This window comes from Vigna angularis, chromosome 8 (genome assembly GCF_016808095.1).
Source record: "Vigna angularis cultivar LongXiaoDou No.4 chromosome 8, ASM1680809v1, whole genome shotgun sequence".
Classification (NCBI taxonomy): Eukaryota; Viridiplantae; Streptophyta; class Magnoliopsida; order Fabales; family Fabaceae; genus Vigna; species Vigna angularis.
The window spans coordinates 34,420,145-34,439,157 of record NC_068977.1 but is presented as its reverse complement, the minus strand read 5'-3'; the positions used below and the strand labels follow the sequence as shown (position 1 = coordinate 34,439,157).

The 19,013-nt window shown below is 30.4% G+C and overlaps 5 protein-coding genes across 5 annotated transcripts; 2 read left to right on the top strand and 3 right to left on the bottom strand.

The window, feature by feature from the left end:
- The first annotated feature begins 4,327 nt into the window (after nt 1-4,327).
- Nucleotides 4,328-5,464, top strand: LOC108344619 (dehydrin DHN3). The gene has a single exon (XM_017583053.2). The coding sequence runs from the start codon at nt 4,401-4,403 to the stop codon at nt 5,157-5,159; it is 759 nt and encodes a 252-aa protein (XP_017438542.1). The 5' UTR covers nt 4,328-4,400; the 3' UTR covers nt 5,160-5,464.
- Nucleotides 5,465-5,703: 239 nt separating this feature from the next.
- LOC108344623 (heavy metal-associated isoprenylated plant protein 26-like) lies at nt 5,704-6,780 on the bottom strand. Its single transcript, XM_017583056.2, has 3 exons — nt 6,485-6,780; nt 6,307-6,388; nt 5,704-6,115 (listed from the first exon to the last, which is right to left on the bottom strand). Exons 1-3 carry the CDS (start codon nt 6,494-6,496, stop codon nt 5,886-5,888), a joined length of 324 nt encoding a protein of 107 aa, XP_017438545.1. The 5' UTR covers nt 6,497-6,780; the 3' UTR covers nt 5,704-5,885.
- A 682-nt stretch (nt 6,781-7,462) lies between these two features.
- LOC108343986 (non-specific lipid transfer protein GPI-anchored 10) lies at nt 7,463-8,547 on the top strand. Its single transcript, XM_017582448.2, has 3 exons — nt 7,463-7,935; nt 8,137-8,208; nt 8,363-8,547. The coding sequence occupies exons 1-3, from the start codon at nt 7,572-7,574 to the stop codon at nt 8,506-8,508; spliced, it is 582 nt and encodes a 193-aa protein (XP_017437937.2). The 5' UTR covers nt 7,463-7,571; the 3' UTR covers nt 8,509-8,547.
- A 308-nt stretch (nt 8,548-8,855) lies between these two features.
- LOC108344620 (uncharacterized) lies at nt 8,856-10,919 on the bottom strand. The gene is made up of 2 exons (XM_017583054.2): nt 10,509-10,919; nt 8,856-9,244 (listed from the first exon to the last, which is right to left on the bottom strand). The coding sequence occupies exons 1-2, from the start codon at nt 10,860-10,862 to the stop codon at nt 8,999-9,001; spliced, it is 600 nt and encodes a 199-aa protein (XP_017438543.1). The 5' UTR covers nt 10,863-10,919; the 3' UTR covers nt 8,856-8,998.
- A 4,880-nt stretch (nt 10,920-15,799) lies between these two features.
- LOC108344621 (uncharacterized) lies at nt 15,800-16,676 on the bottom strand. Its single transcript, XM_017583055.2, has one exon. The coding sequence runs from the start codon at nt 16,602-16,604 to the stop codon at nt 16,026-16,028; it is 579 nt and encodes a 192-aa protein (XP_017438544.1). The 5' UTR covers nt 16,605-16,676; the 3' UTR covers nt 15,800-16,025.
- Between the last annotated feature and the right edge of the window lie 2,337 nt (nt 16,677-19,013).

Below are 19,013 nucleotides of genomic sequence, written 5' to 3'. Positions count from 1 at the left end.
ATTATTTTAAAATACAATAAGTAAAAGTTAGTATCAATTTTCTAAAATATAAAAACATTGTTTTCTTTGAAACATAATTAATAAAATATTTATTTATAGATGCTAATATTAATTTATTAACAACAAAAAAAAGATTAATAACCATTTTAAAATTAGCATAAATGTGATAACAAACATCAACCAGGTAATCTTAAAATCTTGCTGAGTTTTGGCACAACTGTAAAAAGTTAGTACAGCTTTTAATACGTGTTTCAATTATCAAAGTTCCAAAATTTGGTGATTTTGCTAGCAATCTTCAGATAATAAATTGAGTGTAGGATTTCATAAAAGCTTATGTGGCTAAAAATATTACAAAATATAATTATAATATTTAAACATCTATACAAACATTATATATATATATATATATATATATATATATATTATAAAATAAAATCAAATAAATATTAATGTAGCATTTAATACTATAAATTGATTGTATATTTTAAATAGTTAAATAAATATTTTTTTTTAATATTAACTTATTCTATTATTAAATGCATAACTCTTTTTATAAATACATTTTAGTAATAGATTGAGATTTGACCTTATACTAATTTATCTATCAAAAGTCAAACAGCGTATTAACTAATTATCTCACAATCATATTCTTTCAGAGTCGTTGTGCAGCACCATTTTAGAAACTAACTTCCTGCCAAACTCTATATATAATTACTACATTGCCGACATTTTAAAAAGAAATCAATTACTAATAAAAAAATTATTTGAAATATAATTACTTACCATTCATCCTTCTACATCTATTATATATTGTGATAATCTCAATACTGTTTTGGTTGCTGCTAATCCAGTTTTGCATTCTAGATCAAAGCATTTTGAACTTGATTTTTATTTTGTTCGTGACAAGGTTACTAGCGGTTCTATATTAACGTTGTTCATCTACCAGTCCAACATCAAGCTGCTGATTATCGCACCAAACCAATCAGTGTTCTTCTTTTCTTCAATCTCGAAGCAAACTTGGAGACATTAGCTTGAGGGGATGTAAAGGAATAAGTAATGTACAATTGTGTGTATAATAGTCTTTCCTTAAAATAGGTTAGTGTCCTAGTGACTTTTGTCATATAGGTCTTCTTTGCTTTATATAAAGTTTTCGTCTTTTCTCTCTTTTGTATTTTTAACTTTTCAAAAGAATACTTTTCTTATTCTTCGTGGAGTTTTTTTCTTCTTTGTTTTGTGTTTATGTTTCTAAGTTATAGATAAAAATAGAAATTTTAGTAATCAAACTTCAATGATAAACCAATCATACATAAGTACTCATCATGTCATGTTTATTATTAAAGAAAAAAACTTGTTCAAAAAGCATTACCAAATCACCATTATTTCGTCTCTAGAGATAAAATCTTAAGTTGAAAGAACGATTCAACATGTTTTCTTCAGTGAAAAGGAGGAGAGAGAGCATGTGGATGTAAATATAAGAAGAAATTTACATCAAACCACTTATGGATCGATATAAACAAGATAATTTACATTGGATAATGAACAACCACTTATGGACGATATAAACAAGATAATTTATATTGGACAATGAGCAACCTAACGTAAATTATCTCATTTACGTTAGCTCGTAAGTAGTTTCATATAAAATCATTCTACTTATTCATAAAATTGTCATCATGTTTATTTTTATTGTTTTTATTTTAGATATAAATAATGGATCGTCAAAGACAAATTTTGTCTTAGTGTAAGGATAATTCTATTACAAAATATAACTATATATACATCTAAGTTAAAAATTACACTCCAACTTGTCAAGACGAGATATAATGAATGTTGTAAATATTATTAATATATACATGGAATGTCCGAAAAAGATACATCTTCTAGCAGCAAAAAGAATTTTTTGTTACTTGAAAGGGACCATTAAATATAGTTCATTCTATCAAATGGGTGAAAAATTAGATTTGTTTAGTTTCACATAGATTAATTATGCAGGTGATCTTTGTCATAAGAAAAATAATACATGTATGTATTCATGATGGGTTCAACAAACATCTCATGATGTATAAAATCAACAACTGAGACCGAGTTAGTAGCTACAATAAGAGGGGCATATCAAGTTATTTGATTGAGGAATATACTTGATGAAATTTACTTCAAAGAGTATGGACTAGCAATCATTTATTATGATAATAGCTCAATTATAAAATTGTATAAAAGTCTATTTTGCATGAAAGAAGCATGCACATCGATGTCAAATATTTTTTTTAGAGATCTAATAAAAACGAAGTTATTAATTTTGTTTAATGCAAAAGTAAACATCAAGTTGCATATTAAAAAAAGTTGATAAATACATTTCAAACAAAAAAATGCTTGAAGTGGGTAGGATAGAAGATTTTTAGTTTAAATTAATGTTAGAAAAATTAGTTAAAGAAGGGATTGTTAGATAAATTTGTATCATTTTGGTAAAACTGATTGTTAGTAGATAGTGGTGATAATTTTTCCTATTTTTTAGGAATTAGTTAATGTTTTTTCTTTTTCATTATTCAATTAGTTGTTGTATACGTATTTAAATGACTTATTTCTTAAAGAAAAAGTAAAAGAGTTTATTACAATTATTTTCTATTTTCAATAAAGTCCGTGTCACTCTTGCTCCTTTATTGGGTGTGTTTTTTTTTTGTGTAAGTGTGTAATTAAAGTGAGATACAATTTTTTTTTATAAGGGAGTAATATGAGCTACACAACTATACAAAAATAATTATAAGCTTTAACAAACTATGATTATTTAAAACTACACCTTTTTATTAAAATTTATTGTTTAAATAATACATTTGAGTTATACACGTAAACATATTAAATTTTTCTCTAAAATTTATATGCTCGTTTCAGATAATAAAACGTAATATTATTGACTTTTTTTTTTTTTGATCATGTCAAGAGTTTAAATATAAATAATTTTTGTTAATTTGTGTAATTAATTGTTAGTTGACCGGTGTATAATTTAGGTTTAACTTGACCGATAGATATAATGATTAAATTTCAAAAGCTCACACGTTCGACAAATAATCATCATCACACTTGAAAGACAATTACACTTTTCGTCTTCTCTATTTTTGTCTCTTGCCATATCCACGATGTACTTAATAGTAAAAACACAACTTTAAGAATGACTCACAATAATAAATCAAAATATGCAGTTCTAATCTAATGATTTATACAATCATAAAAAAATATTTAAGACATCCATAAACATACGCCAAAAATGCATTTTTCATTGTACTAGAGAATAAACATAAAAAACAAAAAATAACTAAATTAAGTAAACATTTATTTTTCACTGACTTTTCAACAATATCATTGTCAATGCTTACAAAATCTATGGCCTTAACTCTCAGTCGAACTAAAAGCACAGAGAAGCAATGTTTAAGAGTTTACAAGTCAAAAAAATCACATATTTTAAACCTTAATATATTTTGGATGAGAAATAGATTTATAGTAGCGCTAAACTATATATAAAATAATATTTTGAAACAAAAGAGCCAAATGGTAATAATAATAATAAAAAAACACTGAATTCCTAAAATACACATAATTTTTATAATCCTAAAATTTACTCTCTTTTTTCAGAACATTGAGTCCAATTACGTGCACGAGAATAATATTCGAATAAATTTTGACAAAGCATCACAGGTGTAGTTAGAGAAAAACAAATAGTTAAAAAGAAAGGACCAATATGCATTTCTGGGTTAAAGAAAAGCCCAACCCAAGTTATACCACGTCTTGCTCCTTTAACCCACTTTCACCGTCCAAAAGCAAAATTAGCCTTATGAATATAAATTTTACAATAACTTTAATGTATTAAATTTAATTTAACATCATCTTAAAATTTCAATTAATCATATTGGTTAAACACTAAAATAGCTTCAACAACACTTATATTTATTTTAAGTCACTGATATATACACATTATCAAAATTCAAGAACATTTTTCCTAAATTTTTCGTGGCTAATTTTCGATTCTCTTATCTTTATCGAATTGTCACAGGTGTCACGTTCTTCGTACCTTTCACTGACACAGAAATTCACACCCATGCATGGCCCAGGAAGGTAAACCTTATCCATTTGGGCCTGTTCCACCGATCCACCAAGTTCAGTTCGCACGTGTCAACTCATGATCCTGAAAACGACACCAACGCTTTCACAAAAAATTACACCAACACGTGTCCAAGCACGTGGCAGATGCATCGTGCAACTCACATGGCACGTGTCATGCTTTTACGACCCTTGACCAGATTCTTATGTTTGGTTTCTCGTATAAAACCCCATGCTAGCATGCTTCTTTTCATCAACAACAGCACCTTCAAACACAAGCTCGTATAATCACAACAACAACATCATCAACCATGGCAAGTTATCAGAAGCAGTACGAGGATCAGGGTCGCAAGATCGACGAGTATGGAAACGTTGTAAGGGAAACTGATGAATATGGCAACCCGGTTCAAGCTGCCAGTGTCACCTATATAACCTCCTCCACCGATGGTGTTAGGGATGACACTAACAAGCAACATGATACCAGTAATGTCTACGGTGTAGACACCCGTAAACAACACGGAACTATAGGTGACATCGGTAGACAGCAAGGACCAACCACTGGTTTTACTGGTGACACTGGTAGACAACACGGAACTACCGGTGGTTTTACTGGTGACACCGGTAGACAATATGGCACTACCGGTGGTTTTACCGGTGACACCGGGAGACAACATGGGACTACCGGTGGTTTTACTGGTGACACCCGGAGACAACATGACACCGGGAGACTACATGGGACTACCGGTGGTTTTGCTGGTGACACCGGGAGGCAACATGGGAATACCGGCGGCTTTACTGGTGACACTGGTCTGGAAGGCCCTTACGTTGGAGCCAACACCGCTGACACAGGGACTGGTCCTAGAAGTGGAACCACAGGTGGCAGCGGCTATGGATCTGGTGGCGGCGCTGGTGGTGGTTATGGAAGTGGAACTGGGTATGGTATCAACACTGGGGGAGCACACAGAGATGATGTGTATGGAAGGGAGTATCGTGAGAATGATCAGGACAAGAAAGGGATAATAGAAAAGATTAAAGAGAAGCTTCCCGGAGGCAACAGTGACAACAAGTAGAGACATCATGTCTGTGCATGCATGCAAGTATACTACATAGTATAAACATGTTATATTGTTGTGTTTTTGAATAAGTTTGCTGCATATATACGTACTCGTACAGTACTGTCTTGTCGTGTAAATGCGGTGGATCTTGTATATGGTTATAGTGTATGCAAGAGGAATAAAAGGTGCATGCATGCGAGGGAAAGAAGGCATAGATGTTCTGTTCTGCCAATGCATATGTAAAACCTACCCTGTTGTATAGCAGGGTGCTTCAGTTGTGTGTTTTAAATTTTCCAATGAAGCAAGTTTTTATTTCTTTCTTTCTTGACCATTTCAAATTGTATGTCACCAGCGATTTTCTGTTATCACCTTCATTAATATCTTTTTAACATGCATAAGAGATAAAGGGAAGAAAGAGAAAAATTGTTAGAAAGAATCACTGGTTTTCTTAAAAAATTTAGTAGGATTTGTTAAGGAGTTTATTTCATTTTAAAGATGCTAATTATACCCTAGAATGCGCCATTAGTTGAGTTGGTAGAAGTAGATAGCAATGTATATGTTTCATATATATTTAAGGTTTAAATTATTGGAAATAACACATAAGAGTAACTGTTCTCTGAAAAAGTAACTAGCTACCAGCTAATAACTTCATAAACAGGAAAATTATTGCAGCTGAGATAAATAGTACATCACACACACACATATATATATATATATATATATATATATATTCTGTTTTTCTCAAGCCAGACACGCTCCCATTTGATTCTGGGTGGCTAAAAGAGTCCAATTATTGGTGATTGGTTTCTGGTCTTCCATTTCTTCATTGCTCTCGCTCAAGTCTTGAATGTCTAAAATCTCAACTCTTCTGTTAGTTTTTTTCTTTATCTTGATTGCCACATCTTGTGGGATGAATCTGCCACACACAACTACCCTTGTATGCTGCTTCTCAAGGAGATGGCTGTCCAACCCTAACACAGTCAAAGAAATTAAGAAAATCTACAATTGAACTTTATTTCACAACTATAAGAACTTGCTGCATAGATATTAAGAATGATCAGTGAAGCCTAATGATACCATTTTTGTGAAACTTCAGTACAAGTTTTTTAACAAATAAAAATGATATATCACTCTCTGAACTGAAATCCAAACATGAACTAACCTGGCATATCAAGAATGGCTCTCTTGACTTTTCTGTAACATCCACTGCAATCAATGTTGATCCTCATCACCATGCAGTAATGCTGCAACCCAAAGAAAACAAAAAATATTCAGATTATCTTAAGCATTTATAGCTTCTAAACTCTTTAGGTAACTAAAAGATGGTGATTAGTGCTTGCTTTCACTGTCATGAAACCAATTAATTAGGAAGAGATAGAGAGACAGCTACAACAGGAATTTGAAAAATCCAAATAGTAGAAATGAGAGCTAGGAAAAGAAAACTCAATCTTAAAAGTATGCAACAACAAGCTTTGAGAGTCAAAAAAAGTTTATAATGAGCTGGTTAGCATTTCCCTTGATGATGCTCCTTTAATTTGCTGAATCTGATTCTTTCTGTGAGTAGCTAGGCAAAGGGAGATAAATGTAGCTTACTTTGTCACATTATTCCTGACTTCTTTGTTACCGTTTTGTGCATGCCACTACATAAACAAAGGAAAGCATACTTTCTTTTGAAACAAAAAAGACATGAGATCATACTGTTGCCGGAATAAAGTGATCAGCTTACAAATGTTTAATATCAAGCAAAAACAAAAACTTTTGCTGGTTTTATTTGAACTTATTTAACATGTAAAAAAATCATTTTTTTTATTATCAAACATTTCACCTAATGGACCAAATGAGTATCTATCTTGTCAAGTTTTGAACAACTCTATTTTGAGATTTTAAATTGATTTTTTAAGAGACATGTGAACTGGTTCCTGACTTAGTTCTGTTTCAGATTTGACAATTATGTTCTTATCTTTTTCATTTAAAAATAACCATTAAAACAATTTAATCATGGAAGTATACCGTGCTAATTATGAATAGGAAGTAAATAAAAAGGAAAAAAAAGAAAGGAAAGAATGACAGAGAGATAGAATAAGCATTGTTGTGCATATTAATACTGGTTTTTTATTTATTAGTATTCATTCAAAATATCTTATTATCAAAATTGAGAAAATTTTAGGGTGAGATTATTGACTTATTTAATGATCATCTCAAAAGTTATATATAGAGTTTTAATTGATTGATTTAGATGAAGGAAAATTAAACTATTGTAACTCTGCTTGACATTTTTTAAGCTTTTAAAAGAATTAGTTTATCACAGGAAGAAACAAGAAATACATGTTAGATGGAACTCACACATAATGTATGGAAAAATTCACACAGAAAAGTGATCATTTATCTATTTAGATACCTTTCATAAACACTAACACAAATAACAAAATGGTGTCTCTGGATAATTTCTTTTTTGTCCCCAATTTGTGTCAGATTATTCTCTTGCTGTTTATTTCTAATCTTCCCAACATACTTTCACAAGACTCTAACCCTTCAACCCCCACCATAGCTGAATGCACATCTAGCCTAATTCCCCTTATTCCTTGCACCCCATTTGTGCAGGGTACTTCCCCTTCTCCAGGGTCACTATGCTGTGGCAACCTCAAACAGATCTACAGCCAAGAGCCACATTGCCTTTGCCTCTTGTTCAATGCCACTAACTTCAGTTCTTTTCCCATCAACAGAACACTTGCTCTGCAGTTACCAGCTCTTTGCAACCTTCAAGTTAATGCCAATATCTCCGTCTGTTTAGGTTGCATAAATACTCACATTTAATCCAAAATCATATATTATGGATTTGTATAAATAATTGTTACTTAGATTTCAACGGTTATTTTGAATAATTTCATGACATTATGTATTGAATTGATTTTTTCTTTGTTTCTTTAACTCAGTGAATCAAGTGCATACGCCTGCAACTGCTCCTGATTTTTTCTTTGTTTCTTTACCTCAGTGAATCAAGTGCATACGCCTGCAACTGCTCCTCAGGTTTCTTTAGGCACAAAGAACAACTCCACTGTTATGGGTAAACAACACCTTTTCTTTTCTTTTTTTCCTTTTACAAATCTTCTATTTTCTTGTATTTTTATTTAACAATTTTTCTTCAAGTATTTAAACAAATATAAACCTTGTGATACTTGCTTATGATTTTTAATGATCTTGCTCTTCTGTATTTGTAGCTTCTCCTGCATTTTCAGTTCCACCAACACCTGTCATGATGGGATTTGGGTTTCGGAGTAACAAAGCAACTAACATAAACATAAGGAAACCATTGGTTGATGTTATTACTGTAGCATTATTATTTTTTTTTAGTAACATAATGTAATAAGTATAATGAAATAGTTTTATATTACAATATGTTAAACCTAGACATTTTAAATTTATTTAGATTATGATTACATGTAACAGAAAAATTATAATTATACTATACAATTTTTACCTTCTCTACTAGAGATTGAATTAAATTTTAATCATTAATTTTTACACTTCATAAATTGTAATCAAAATGTATTATAATCTTGACCCAACCATATTACCTGATTGCATTTCAATGGATTTGGTATGCAACCAAGACTGAAGATTGTCATCAATGATATGTGAGCAATCATATGAAATTCCCCTTCTACTAATAATGCATATACTCGTATCACTAACTCACTTGATCTAATCTATCTCAGAAGTGATACACTATAAAAAGGTGTACAAGTATGTAGAAGCATTGCTTACAAATTTAGTTCAGAAAAAGCTTGAATTCATTTGTCTGCATTGATATGCCAAAAATAAGGCATATTCAATCTGCAGTGTCTATGAAGACTCTAATCCAAACTAGGAGCAACCTCTGTTGGATTGGAATCAAATACATCAGAGTCATATGCATCAGTTTCTTCAAAAACATCGCTGGATTCTGAACTGGAGTTTGCACGGGACTCTGCACCCGATTCTGCATCAGACTCCACACCGGACTCCACTCCAGACCTCACTCCATACTTTCTTTCCATCTCTTCCCTCACTTCTTTTGGTGGTTCCTGATATGTAAGACAACCATATAGAGAAACACATACCTGCAATGACAGTGAACATAAGGACATCCAAAGATTCAGTAAAGATATCCATGATACCCTGCACACTACCAAAATTTGGTCGAGATCAAAGCAAGTTAATAACAGACATAAATATTTACATGATGTTCTTTAATATTACAATTTAAAACCTTGATTGAACCATCATAGACATAGAGTGTTAAGACTACCCACTTCTCTTCTTTTTTTTAAGACAATAAAGAAAACAAACAAAGCTTCAAAACCTTTTATATGAATTAAGAGTCTCATTATGTATCTAAGAACATATATGTGGCATGTGGATTCACCAACAAAAATCTCCATCCATATTTGATGAACATCCTCAAATCGTGTCCTGTCAGTAAAAAGTTTTCTGCGAAGAAGGTCACTGGCCTCGTGATGGAGACTCCTAGTTATCAATGAATGGGTATGATCTTTCATGAAGTTTTATGAAACTTTTCCTCTGATACATAAAGTGGTCAACTTGAGGCTCTACTCTAATGCTAAATTGTAAGAATAGATCTATCTCTTCTATCTCAACAATATGAGAAAGTGTTTAACTCGAAACTTGAGTTTGTCCAAAATAAACAAAGCAATAGCCTAATTCTTTCCTCTTAAATTAAACATGCACGTCTTTAAACTAAGAAAAAGAGTTCTGTATTTAATAACTCAATGAAAAACAATTCATGAGAAACCCGACATTGATGCAACAAAACATAGTAAAAATCACCATTCTTTAAAAAACTAAAAGACCTAACTACTCATTTGATCTCTACCTATATAATTTCTAGGCTTTAATCCTTGTAGCTAGCAACTACTCACTTTAGTCCTTACATTTTTAACTTGCTTCAATCTCTACGAGTATTTTTTTTTTTAATCTCGTTAACCCTACAGATTTAAACATTAAAAACTAAGACGAGCACTATTGTATAAGTTTAAAGATAAAGGTTAAAAATTAAAATTTTAAAAAGTTATTGGAGAGAGTTTATACAAAAGTAAGTTATATACAAATTAATTTTAATTGCTTTTTTTTATGGAATTAACATAATTCAAACTATTACAATTAACTAAACTAATTTAAAACTAAGATTACAATATTTTTCCCAGAAGTAATAACACTTTTGAAAGCTCAAGATATTGTTTAAACCTAAGCAAGTAGTTTAGATATTGTTAAACACTGAACTATAATTTCATGAACAAACAGCAACACTTTCAGGAATAAGAAGAAGAAGAAACAAAGTTGAATAGAGTGATTAGTTATATATACCGCGACACCGAAGCCAATAATCCAGGAATACTGGACGAAGAAACCGAGCAAGTCCCACTGCGGTCCTTCCCAGAGATACGGTTCTTCCCGGAGAAAGTCATTCACTTTGCTGTAAAGGGCAACAAATTCCTCGTCCAGGGGCTCTTCGTCTTCGATCTCCGCCGTGGCCTGCGGTTCGGTTACGGCGCGGAAACGATGCGACTCAGAGGAGAACTTCTTCGGGCACGCCAAGTATAGGTGATTGCTTGGCGTTCGAATTGACGAAGGAAAGAAACGGGTGCAGCGAGTGGTTGCGGTAGTGTTGCCGCAGGGGATTATCGCCGCGCCACTCCCAATGGGCACGGTGAACGCCATGGGTGGATGAGAATGCTAGCAACGGATATTGATATCGATTGTATTTTACTAACTTATCTTGCATTACATTGTTTTTTTTTTCATATATTAAAAAACTGAGTATTCTCAATAATTAATAAGAAAATATATATTGAAATAGAGTATAAAAAAATTGAGACAAATACTAAAAAGTATATTAAACTTGTGAAAAAAAATACTCAATATTTACTCCTTCGAAAATTAGAAATTGTCAAAATTTTCTTAAATTATTTTAACTTTATTAATTTATTAATAAACAAATATTTTATACTGGGTGATAATCTACTGATAAAAAACTATTTGACTCAATAAAATGACATTAATTGTCACATTATTCCTAAACTTAGGGGGAAAAGCCCTAAAGAATCAATTTATCACAGGTATGAGTGGGAGGATACAGTAAAGTTCATTCGTTAAGGTTTTCTAATTTCAAGAATTTAAGTGATAAGTTATATAAAGATCATTAGAATGATGAATATTTTAGAGTCAAAATATAAATTTTATTAACTAACCTTTGTTTGATTGCTAGAAAATAAATTTAGATAGTAGAGGTGAAATATGTGAAAAATGGATATGTCATTTAGTAAAAGTAAAATAAAGTGAAAAAAAAAAACAGAAGTAAAAAGTATGAAAGTGTATGCATTCGGTTTAAACGAAAAAAGAATAGGAAAGAAAATTGTTATCTTATAGTAAATTCCTTGTTTAATTACATCTTATATATTGTATATTTTAAATGTAATTTACTTAATTTAATTAATAAAGTTAATTATAGTTGCATTATAATTTCTTATACTTTTTTCTCTTCTAGAAATCAACCTTGGGATACTATAACGGTGGAAAAGTCATAATTCATAATGTGACATAAATAATTAGGACTCTCACGTATTTGCTAGCAACAACTTTTACTACATTGAATATCTTCTTACATTTTACATTTTTTTTGTTAAGTATAGAGTGGAAGTTAAAAGTTTATTAGTTTATAAGTTGTTAAAGTTTCAAATGTTTATTTTTATGTCATTGTTTATCTTAATCATTCGTTTGTTTATATTTAAAAATTATTTGAAGTATTTCAATGTTAAAATTAGTAAAAATTCGAGAATTCAAATAGTTAATGTGTATTAAATATCATAACCTGCTTCTTTACCTCAAACATATATTTATAGACTTCGTAATAGGTTTTGGATTAGTAATGGCTTAATCATGATGCAATTGATAATAATCACACTTTTTCTTAAATTGATCTATGTTAGAAGTAATGATTCTATACGATGACGATTCAGTCTATGGGTCAAGGTTGTTCAATCTCGAAAGATAATTGTATTTGTGATATGCTTAATCATCTAAATTGTCCGATCTAATGTTGACCAGACGGTTATACGGTACAATTTGTTTTCAGTGTTTAACATAAGTGTGTGCAATAAAATAGAAAAGTAACAATTAAATTTGATCGACATTTAAACTCTAACTTAACTAATCAATAATTAAGTATATAAGGGATGTATGTAGTTAGTTTTAAATTTTATCGAAGAGTAGTAGTTCTTGTGATAAAGTTCAGAGGTGAGATTAGTGCTTTTGGGGACTGTGTTTAGCAAATAGTTAGATCTTCAAGCTATGGGCTGAAGTTAAAATATCGTCAAACAATAAAGAGCTGGCCTTATAATTAGTCGCATGATTTTTTTTATTTTTTTTTTCTGTAAACTTACAATGTACACAAGTTAACTGTTTATTATATCAACGTGTTTCTTTATATTAATTTTACATATATATTGTTTAACTCAATCTCCTGTTTATTTGTTTGGATAGTCACATTTTATAAGTTATGATTGTTCTACTTTATTTAGGATTTCTACGACGGTCTTTGACCTTAAAAAATATGAATTTGTTCAACAAAAACATTAACAATGTTAAAGAAAAAAAAAGTCTACAAAAAATTATTATTTGTATAAAATAAAACTTACATAAGAAAAAAAATTATTTATAAACTCGATATTTTAATAAAATATTAAAGTTTCATTTAAAATGACACTTTTATTTTTAACTATTTTTTGAATTCTTACAACTGTGAGGTTTTGCACGCGTTGATAGTTGTTATAGAAATATTATCACGATGTGATTAAGTATTAAGTTAGTGAACTATATAAAATATTATAGAATGAATTAGACAAACAAAAAAAAATCATATAATGATGAAGAATTAAAAAAAACATATAATCAGTTGGATATGAGAATCATCAATAATCATCTAGAAACACTAACATCCTGTCATAAAATAATTATATCATATCTATATCAAAATAGAATAGATTATCAAATTTGTCGAATTGTTTATAGGTATTAATATTAAGTTTAAACTTAATATTAATATTGTAAACGAGTTAGTCTTTATCTTTTTTAGGTAAATGTTAATGTAAATTGGGTTGCCAGTACTAAAATTATAAATATATTGAATTTATATATATTTAATTGGAATATTAGTTCTACCTTTGTGGTTATTCTTAATGTTTATTTCTGCTGTAGTCGTATTTTTTTAACTCATCGATCATGGAGTCAAAAGAAGCCAATAGACATCCTAGGATAGCATATATAATTATTTGAGCGAAAAGTGATACTGTTTAATATTGTCATAAAGGTCTTTTGCAATGTTGGATCATCCTTCTCAAGCTTGGAAGAGCAAAAAATAAAAATGAAGGGTAAAACAAGAAACTGAATTTATTGAATAATTTATTGGTTTGTATCTTGGATATTTTGAATGAAGTGTAGATGTAAGTAAATAAAAAGTTGAGGATAAACTATATTAAAGAAATTATTGAAAAATTTAAAAAAAATCAAGTCATTAAAATTTGAATTACATTTATTAATTTTTGTTTACTGTATTTTATGATTGTTTGGTCAATTATAATCTGGACAATCAATTATAATTAGAATGGTCAATTATCAAATTAGTTGTGAATCACGAGTTTGGACGAACGACTAATCTGTTCATATGATGTGTGATTAAGACGAAAAGTTCAACTACCAACTTGAAGAGCAAACGAGCGAGCTCGACCGATCACCAAATAAACTGATCAACCACACATTAGAAGTTACGGTCAAGTATTAGCTCAGAAAACGAACCAACAAGCTCGGACGATCACCAAACAGACCAACCAACCATACATCAAACTGATGGTCAACCTAGCAACTCTAAGAGCAAACTAGCAAGCTCGGTTGACCACCAAATAGATCGGTCCACCACAAATCAAATTGGATGGTTAACTCCTAGCTCTGAAGCAAACCAGAAAGTTTGGCTAACCACCAAGTAGATCGACTTACCATACATCAAACCAGCAAGCCCAACCAACCATAAATTAGATCGATCGACCATGCACCAGTTGGGAGAGCAAGCCACTGAGCTTGGATGGTCACCAAGCATATTGTTCAGCCTTGAATTTGACCAATTGGAATAAACGGTACCAAAACATATTAACATTAAAACAGATTAACTTAAGATAAAAGTATGATTACTCATAATTGGACTGTAATTAAACCATCGTTAATTAAAAGCCTACCACAAAACCTATAAAAGTTTGAAGTAAAAAGGTAATCAACATGCATTAACTATTACATTCATTGTTATTTGTCAATCATTGAACTAACTTTGGCATCAAAATACCTTATCTAGGTACTACCCAATCGGTTTGGATGCATAGGAGACTGCTCACTAGAAAACAATTGGATTTCAGACAACACAATAGGACCTAAACAGTTAACCTTGTCACATATCCGAAACATTTATCTTTAAATCTCAATCGATTTGGATGATGCATATAAGATCGTTCACTAGATAATAATTAGATCTTGAACAACACAACATTGACCTTGACCCACACCCAAAACATTTATCATTAAGGTCTTTTATCTTTTAATTATCAAAAGAAATTCACTAAACAACAATTAAACCTTAAACAACATAATAATTCAACCAAACAGTTAATTATTTACCTCTTGCGTTTTTTCACCCTCGTACACGATTTGTAAATTTCATTTATTTATTTATCTTTTCATTATAGAATTCCCATATTGACTTTATGATAAGAAGTAAATTAATTTTCATGATAAAGGTCAAGCAACCAATATTTGTTTCAATTAATTTCGCTATGTCAGCATCATGGTATAGTGGGTAAAATCAATTATTGTATATTATCTAAATATATCACCATCATGTACAATTTCCTTTTTTCCTAAACAATCAACTGACCTCAGTGATTGCTTTTCTTCCCATCAAATAAATCTAGAAAATAATCTCTTCTCCCTTTTTTCCTCCCACTTTCTAAACCAAACAAAAACATAAAAGTTTCACCATTTCAGCACAAAAACAACTCTTTCACCATTTCAGCACAAAAACAACTCTTTTTCAAGTTATCACGTAACAACCATTAATAAATAAGGTGTAACGTAACGCTAACCAGTAACGACACCTTTTTTCTCTTTCGAGTTTCAGAAAGAAAAGCAAATTGCAAGTGACCTTTTATAAAAAATTGATATATTTGTTGGACAGTCTTTCTTAAAAATTGATATTTATACTAGAATGAACCTTTTCAATTTTGCAAAATATTAATGTGGAACCCAAAAAATATACTACATTTGCAACATTAATAATATACTTAGAAAACATTTGTTTTACTTTTTATTTCTATATTCCAATAATTTCATTTTCATTACAATTTTTTTTAAAAAAGCAGTATAAAACATGATAAAAAATTCTCAAAATTGTTGAGTAAAACAGTGATTAAAAGTATCTTGTACTAAAGTAATTAAAACGTTATTTAACGCAGTTAACACTCTTCAGGTTCACAGAAAATACTTTCTCCATAAATAAAAACCAAAAATAAAAAGAAAAACGTGAATCTTTAAAAAAAAACTGAAACAATGAAACGGTGTCGTCAAAGAGTCCAGTTTGTTTCAATTGAATTCATCGAAAAAACCGAAGCAACAAACAAATCTTAACCCTACAACTTTTCACATCTACACCTACATTTCTGTGCTACTATTTTTTTTCTCTTCATACCCCCAAATTTTCCTAGATTTACATTTCCACCCCTAAGCACCGTTTTACTAACCCCACCACAAAACTTCACCCACCGTCACCGCTGTTACCGCCATCACTTACATAGCTTGTAACGACTCCGACCGCCACAAAACATCCGCAGCCGAATCCGCATAATCGAACAACCCATCCACGGTCACGAAACTCCCAACACCACCGTCACTCTCCGCCGCGAATCCAGAACCGAACCCAAACGCGTCAAAACCCGGAACATAATCCTCAAACCCATTGAACCCGGCAAGCTCAAGCAATGCCGGGTCAACCCGACCCGGTTCTTCCTCAACAGCAGCCTCGGTCGGTGGCAACCCCAGCTCATCGTCGGAAGCTTCGAGTAAATACCCCAGCTTGGTCTGCAGCTCGCCTGAATCAGGCACCTGGGTCGGGTCATTCGGGTCCAAAGTCGGAGCCTTGATTTCATCCTCGAAGCTTTTGATGACCGAGTCGAGACCCTGCACCGTGTCACGGTCGGGCACATTGTCAGCATCGTCAAGCATGTTAAAAATGTCGTGCTGAAGCTGCACATCGGAGTGGAGTACCGAGGACTCGGACGAGTCAACTCGGGGAATCTTAGACTCGGGCGAGTCGGACGAGTCGGCAGCAAACTCGTGACGAACTCGCTTCTTGGTTGTTTCCTCCATTGAAAAGTTGAAAAAAGAGTGATTGTAGAGAGAGAAAAGATGAAGGGTTTGGGTGGGAAGAAAGAGAAAGGGTGAAGGGTATTATATATAAGGGTTGGAAAAGTAAGATAGGCTTTGTCTACTTTAATTCCTAATGCAAGATAGTGACAGGCGCGTGCATATCGCTGCATAATAAAACACAACTCCATTCACGGACGTCTCCTTCTTTCTCTCTCTATCTTTTTTTTTCTTTCACACAAACAATAACTTTTTTTAATATTCATAACAAAATAATAACTTTTTTTAATATTAATCACATTGTTTTATCAAGTAAATCAAGGGATTATGGTCAATACCAATGATTCTGCACTTTTTTTTCCTTGGACAAAATCCCAAATTTAATTCCCGAAAATAGAAAAATTATGAAAGAGACACGTAGATAGATAGATTCTACTGTATTAAATAAATAGGTAGTATGATATTAAATTAAGAAAAATAAAAAATAAAAGTAACGATAAAAGTTAAAAACTGATGTTGTGTGTGTCGTTCTGAATTTTCCTTTTTGGCGTGTAAGATCCGTTGGCCATTATTGCAGATAGCTGATTTTTCTTTTCTGGCAATAAACTAAATTTAATTCGGGTTTGGGTTCCGGGGTGGGGACCACGTAATAGGAAACATCATGTGTGTTTTTTTATTAATTAGGTTTATTTTTTGAAAGTTTGGGATTTGGTGGAGTGGTCAGTGGGTCACACCACAGGTGGTGGTAGATTCTTGGGTTGGGTTGATTTTGTTTTTGTGGAATATTATTATTATTATTTTTTTTTATTTGTAGAAAAATTAGATATGGGTTTGTTTTTTAATGAATGATGAAAGGCAAGGAAAGAAGGTTCTAGTGAGGCTAGGGTTATGAAAGGAGTACTGAAGGTGTTGGATTCTCCTGGAACCACCAACCACTTGCCTTTCTCCTTCAATCTCTGTCATATATATTATCAATCTTCTTTCTTATATTATTTTAATCAATTTCTTATTCTATTAATATATGAACTACAGCATCACAAATAATTATATTTATCTTTCAAATTTCTATAATTATTTTGAACAGAAAAAAAAGATAGTTGATAAGTCTGCCTAGAAGGTAAATTAGAAGCTAGAAATATTTTATTAATGAATTTAAAAAGTACATATATATAATTAATAATAAAATAAAAATACAATAAAATTTACTTTTTTTAATATATATATATAGATATAGATTTACTAACTTATGTAATATTTTAAAGTGTATTAAATTTTAATTAATAAAAAAATATACTTTAAATAAAGAAGATTTTAATAATTTTGATTTTTAATTTTAAAAAGTAAAAGAAAATTAAAAATTATTTAAATATTTTTATCTTAAAATTTACAATTCATATATATATATATATATATATATATATATATATATATATATAAAAGATATTTTTATCAACTAAAATTTAAAACACATCTTACATAAATTACATATATATTGAATAAAAGAATATGGGTGTTATTTTTATTTTTATTTTGTTTGAAATGTCTTATTTCTATCTATCCTTTAACTTTTTTTTTCTTTTATAAAACAATATTTAATATATATTCGAACGAACGCGATATACTTATTAATTAAGAAATAAAAAGATTGTCACACAAATATTCATTGAATATCTATAAGGAAATTAGTATGAATTTTACTTGGTATAATTAAACTTGTATATGTCACTGTAATTAAATTAAATTACATGTGTAAAATATTTACAAGTATCCGTTAAATGTAACAGTTTTGTATTCATAGCTGTGTGTATAGTACAGTTGTTGGTCTCAGATTTGTACTTATATAAGTTGTCGTGTTAACTTAAAACACCATCGTCACAATGATAATAAAAAAGAATAAACTAACATGTAAGAGCATTGATTGAATACTATGTAATGTAACATACAAGGAATGACATAATTGATGTAATAAATTATTAACTCTTTCACTGCTTCACCAAAGAACATGTAAGAATCATGCAACTATAAGACTATATGATATTGGAGAAATCTATTTAATTACAGTATTTGAGATTTACATATATTATATCTTTAAATATATAACTAAGCGTCAAAGTGCAATAATGCATTTGTATAATTTAGGTTATTTATAAACATCACTAGGGAGTTTAAAACAAGTTTAAGAATCAGATTTTTTATTTATTAATAAAATGATTTATATTAAAGTGTATTATAATTTTTCTTAAATTATTTTTTGAGTAATAAGATTATTTTATACAGTCCAATGACTTTATTTTTAACACTAAATAATATATCAAAAATATCTTCTTATATTCTAAATTATTCAACTATTTTGAAGAATGATAATTGTTTTATCTACACAATATATTCTAGATGATTTTTTAAGAGATTTTA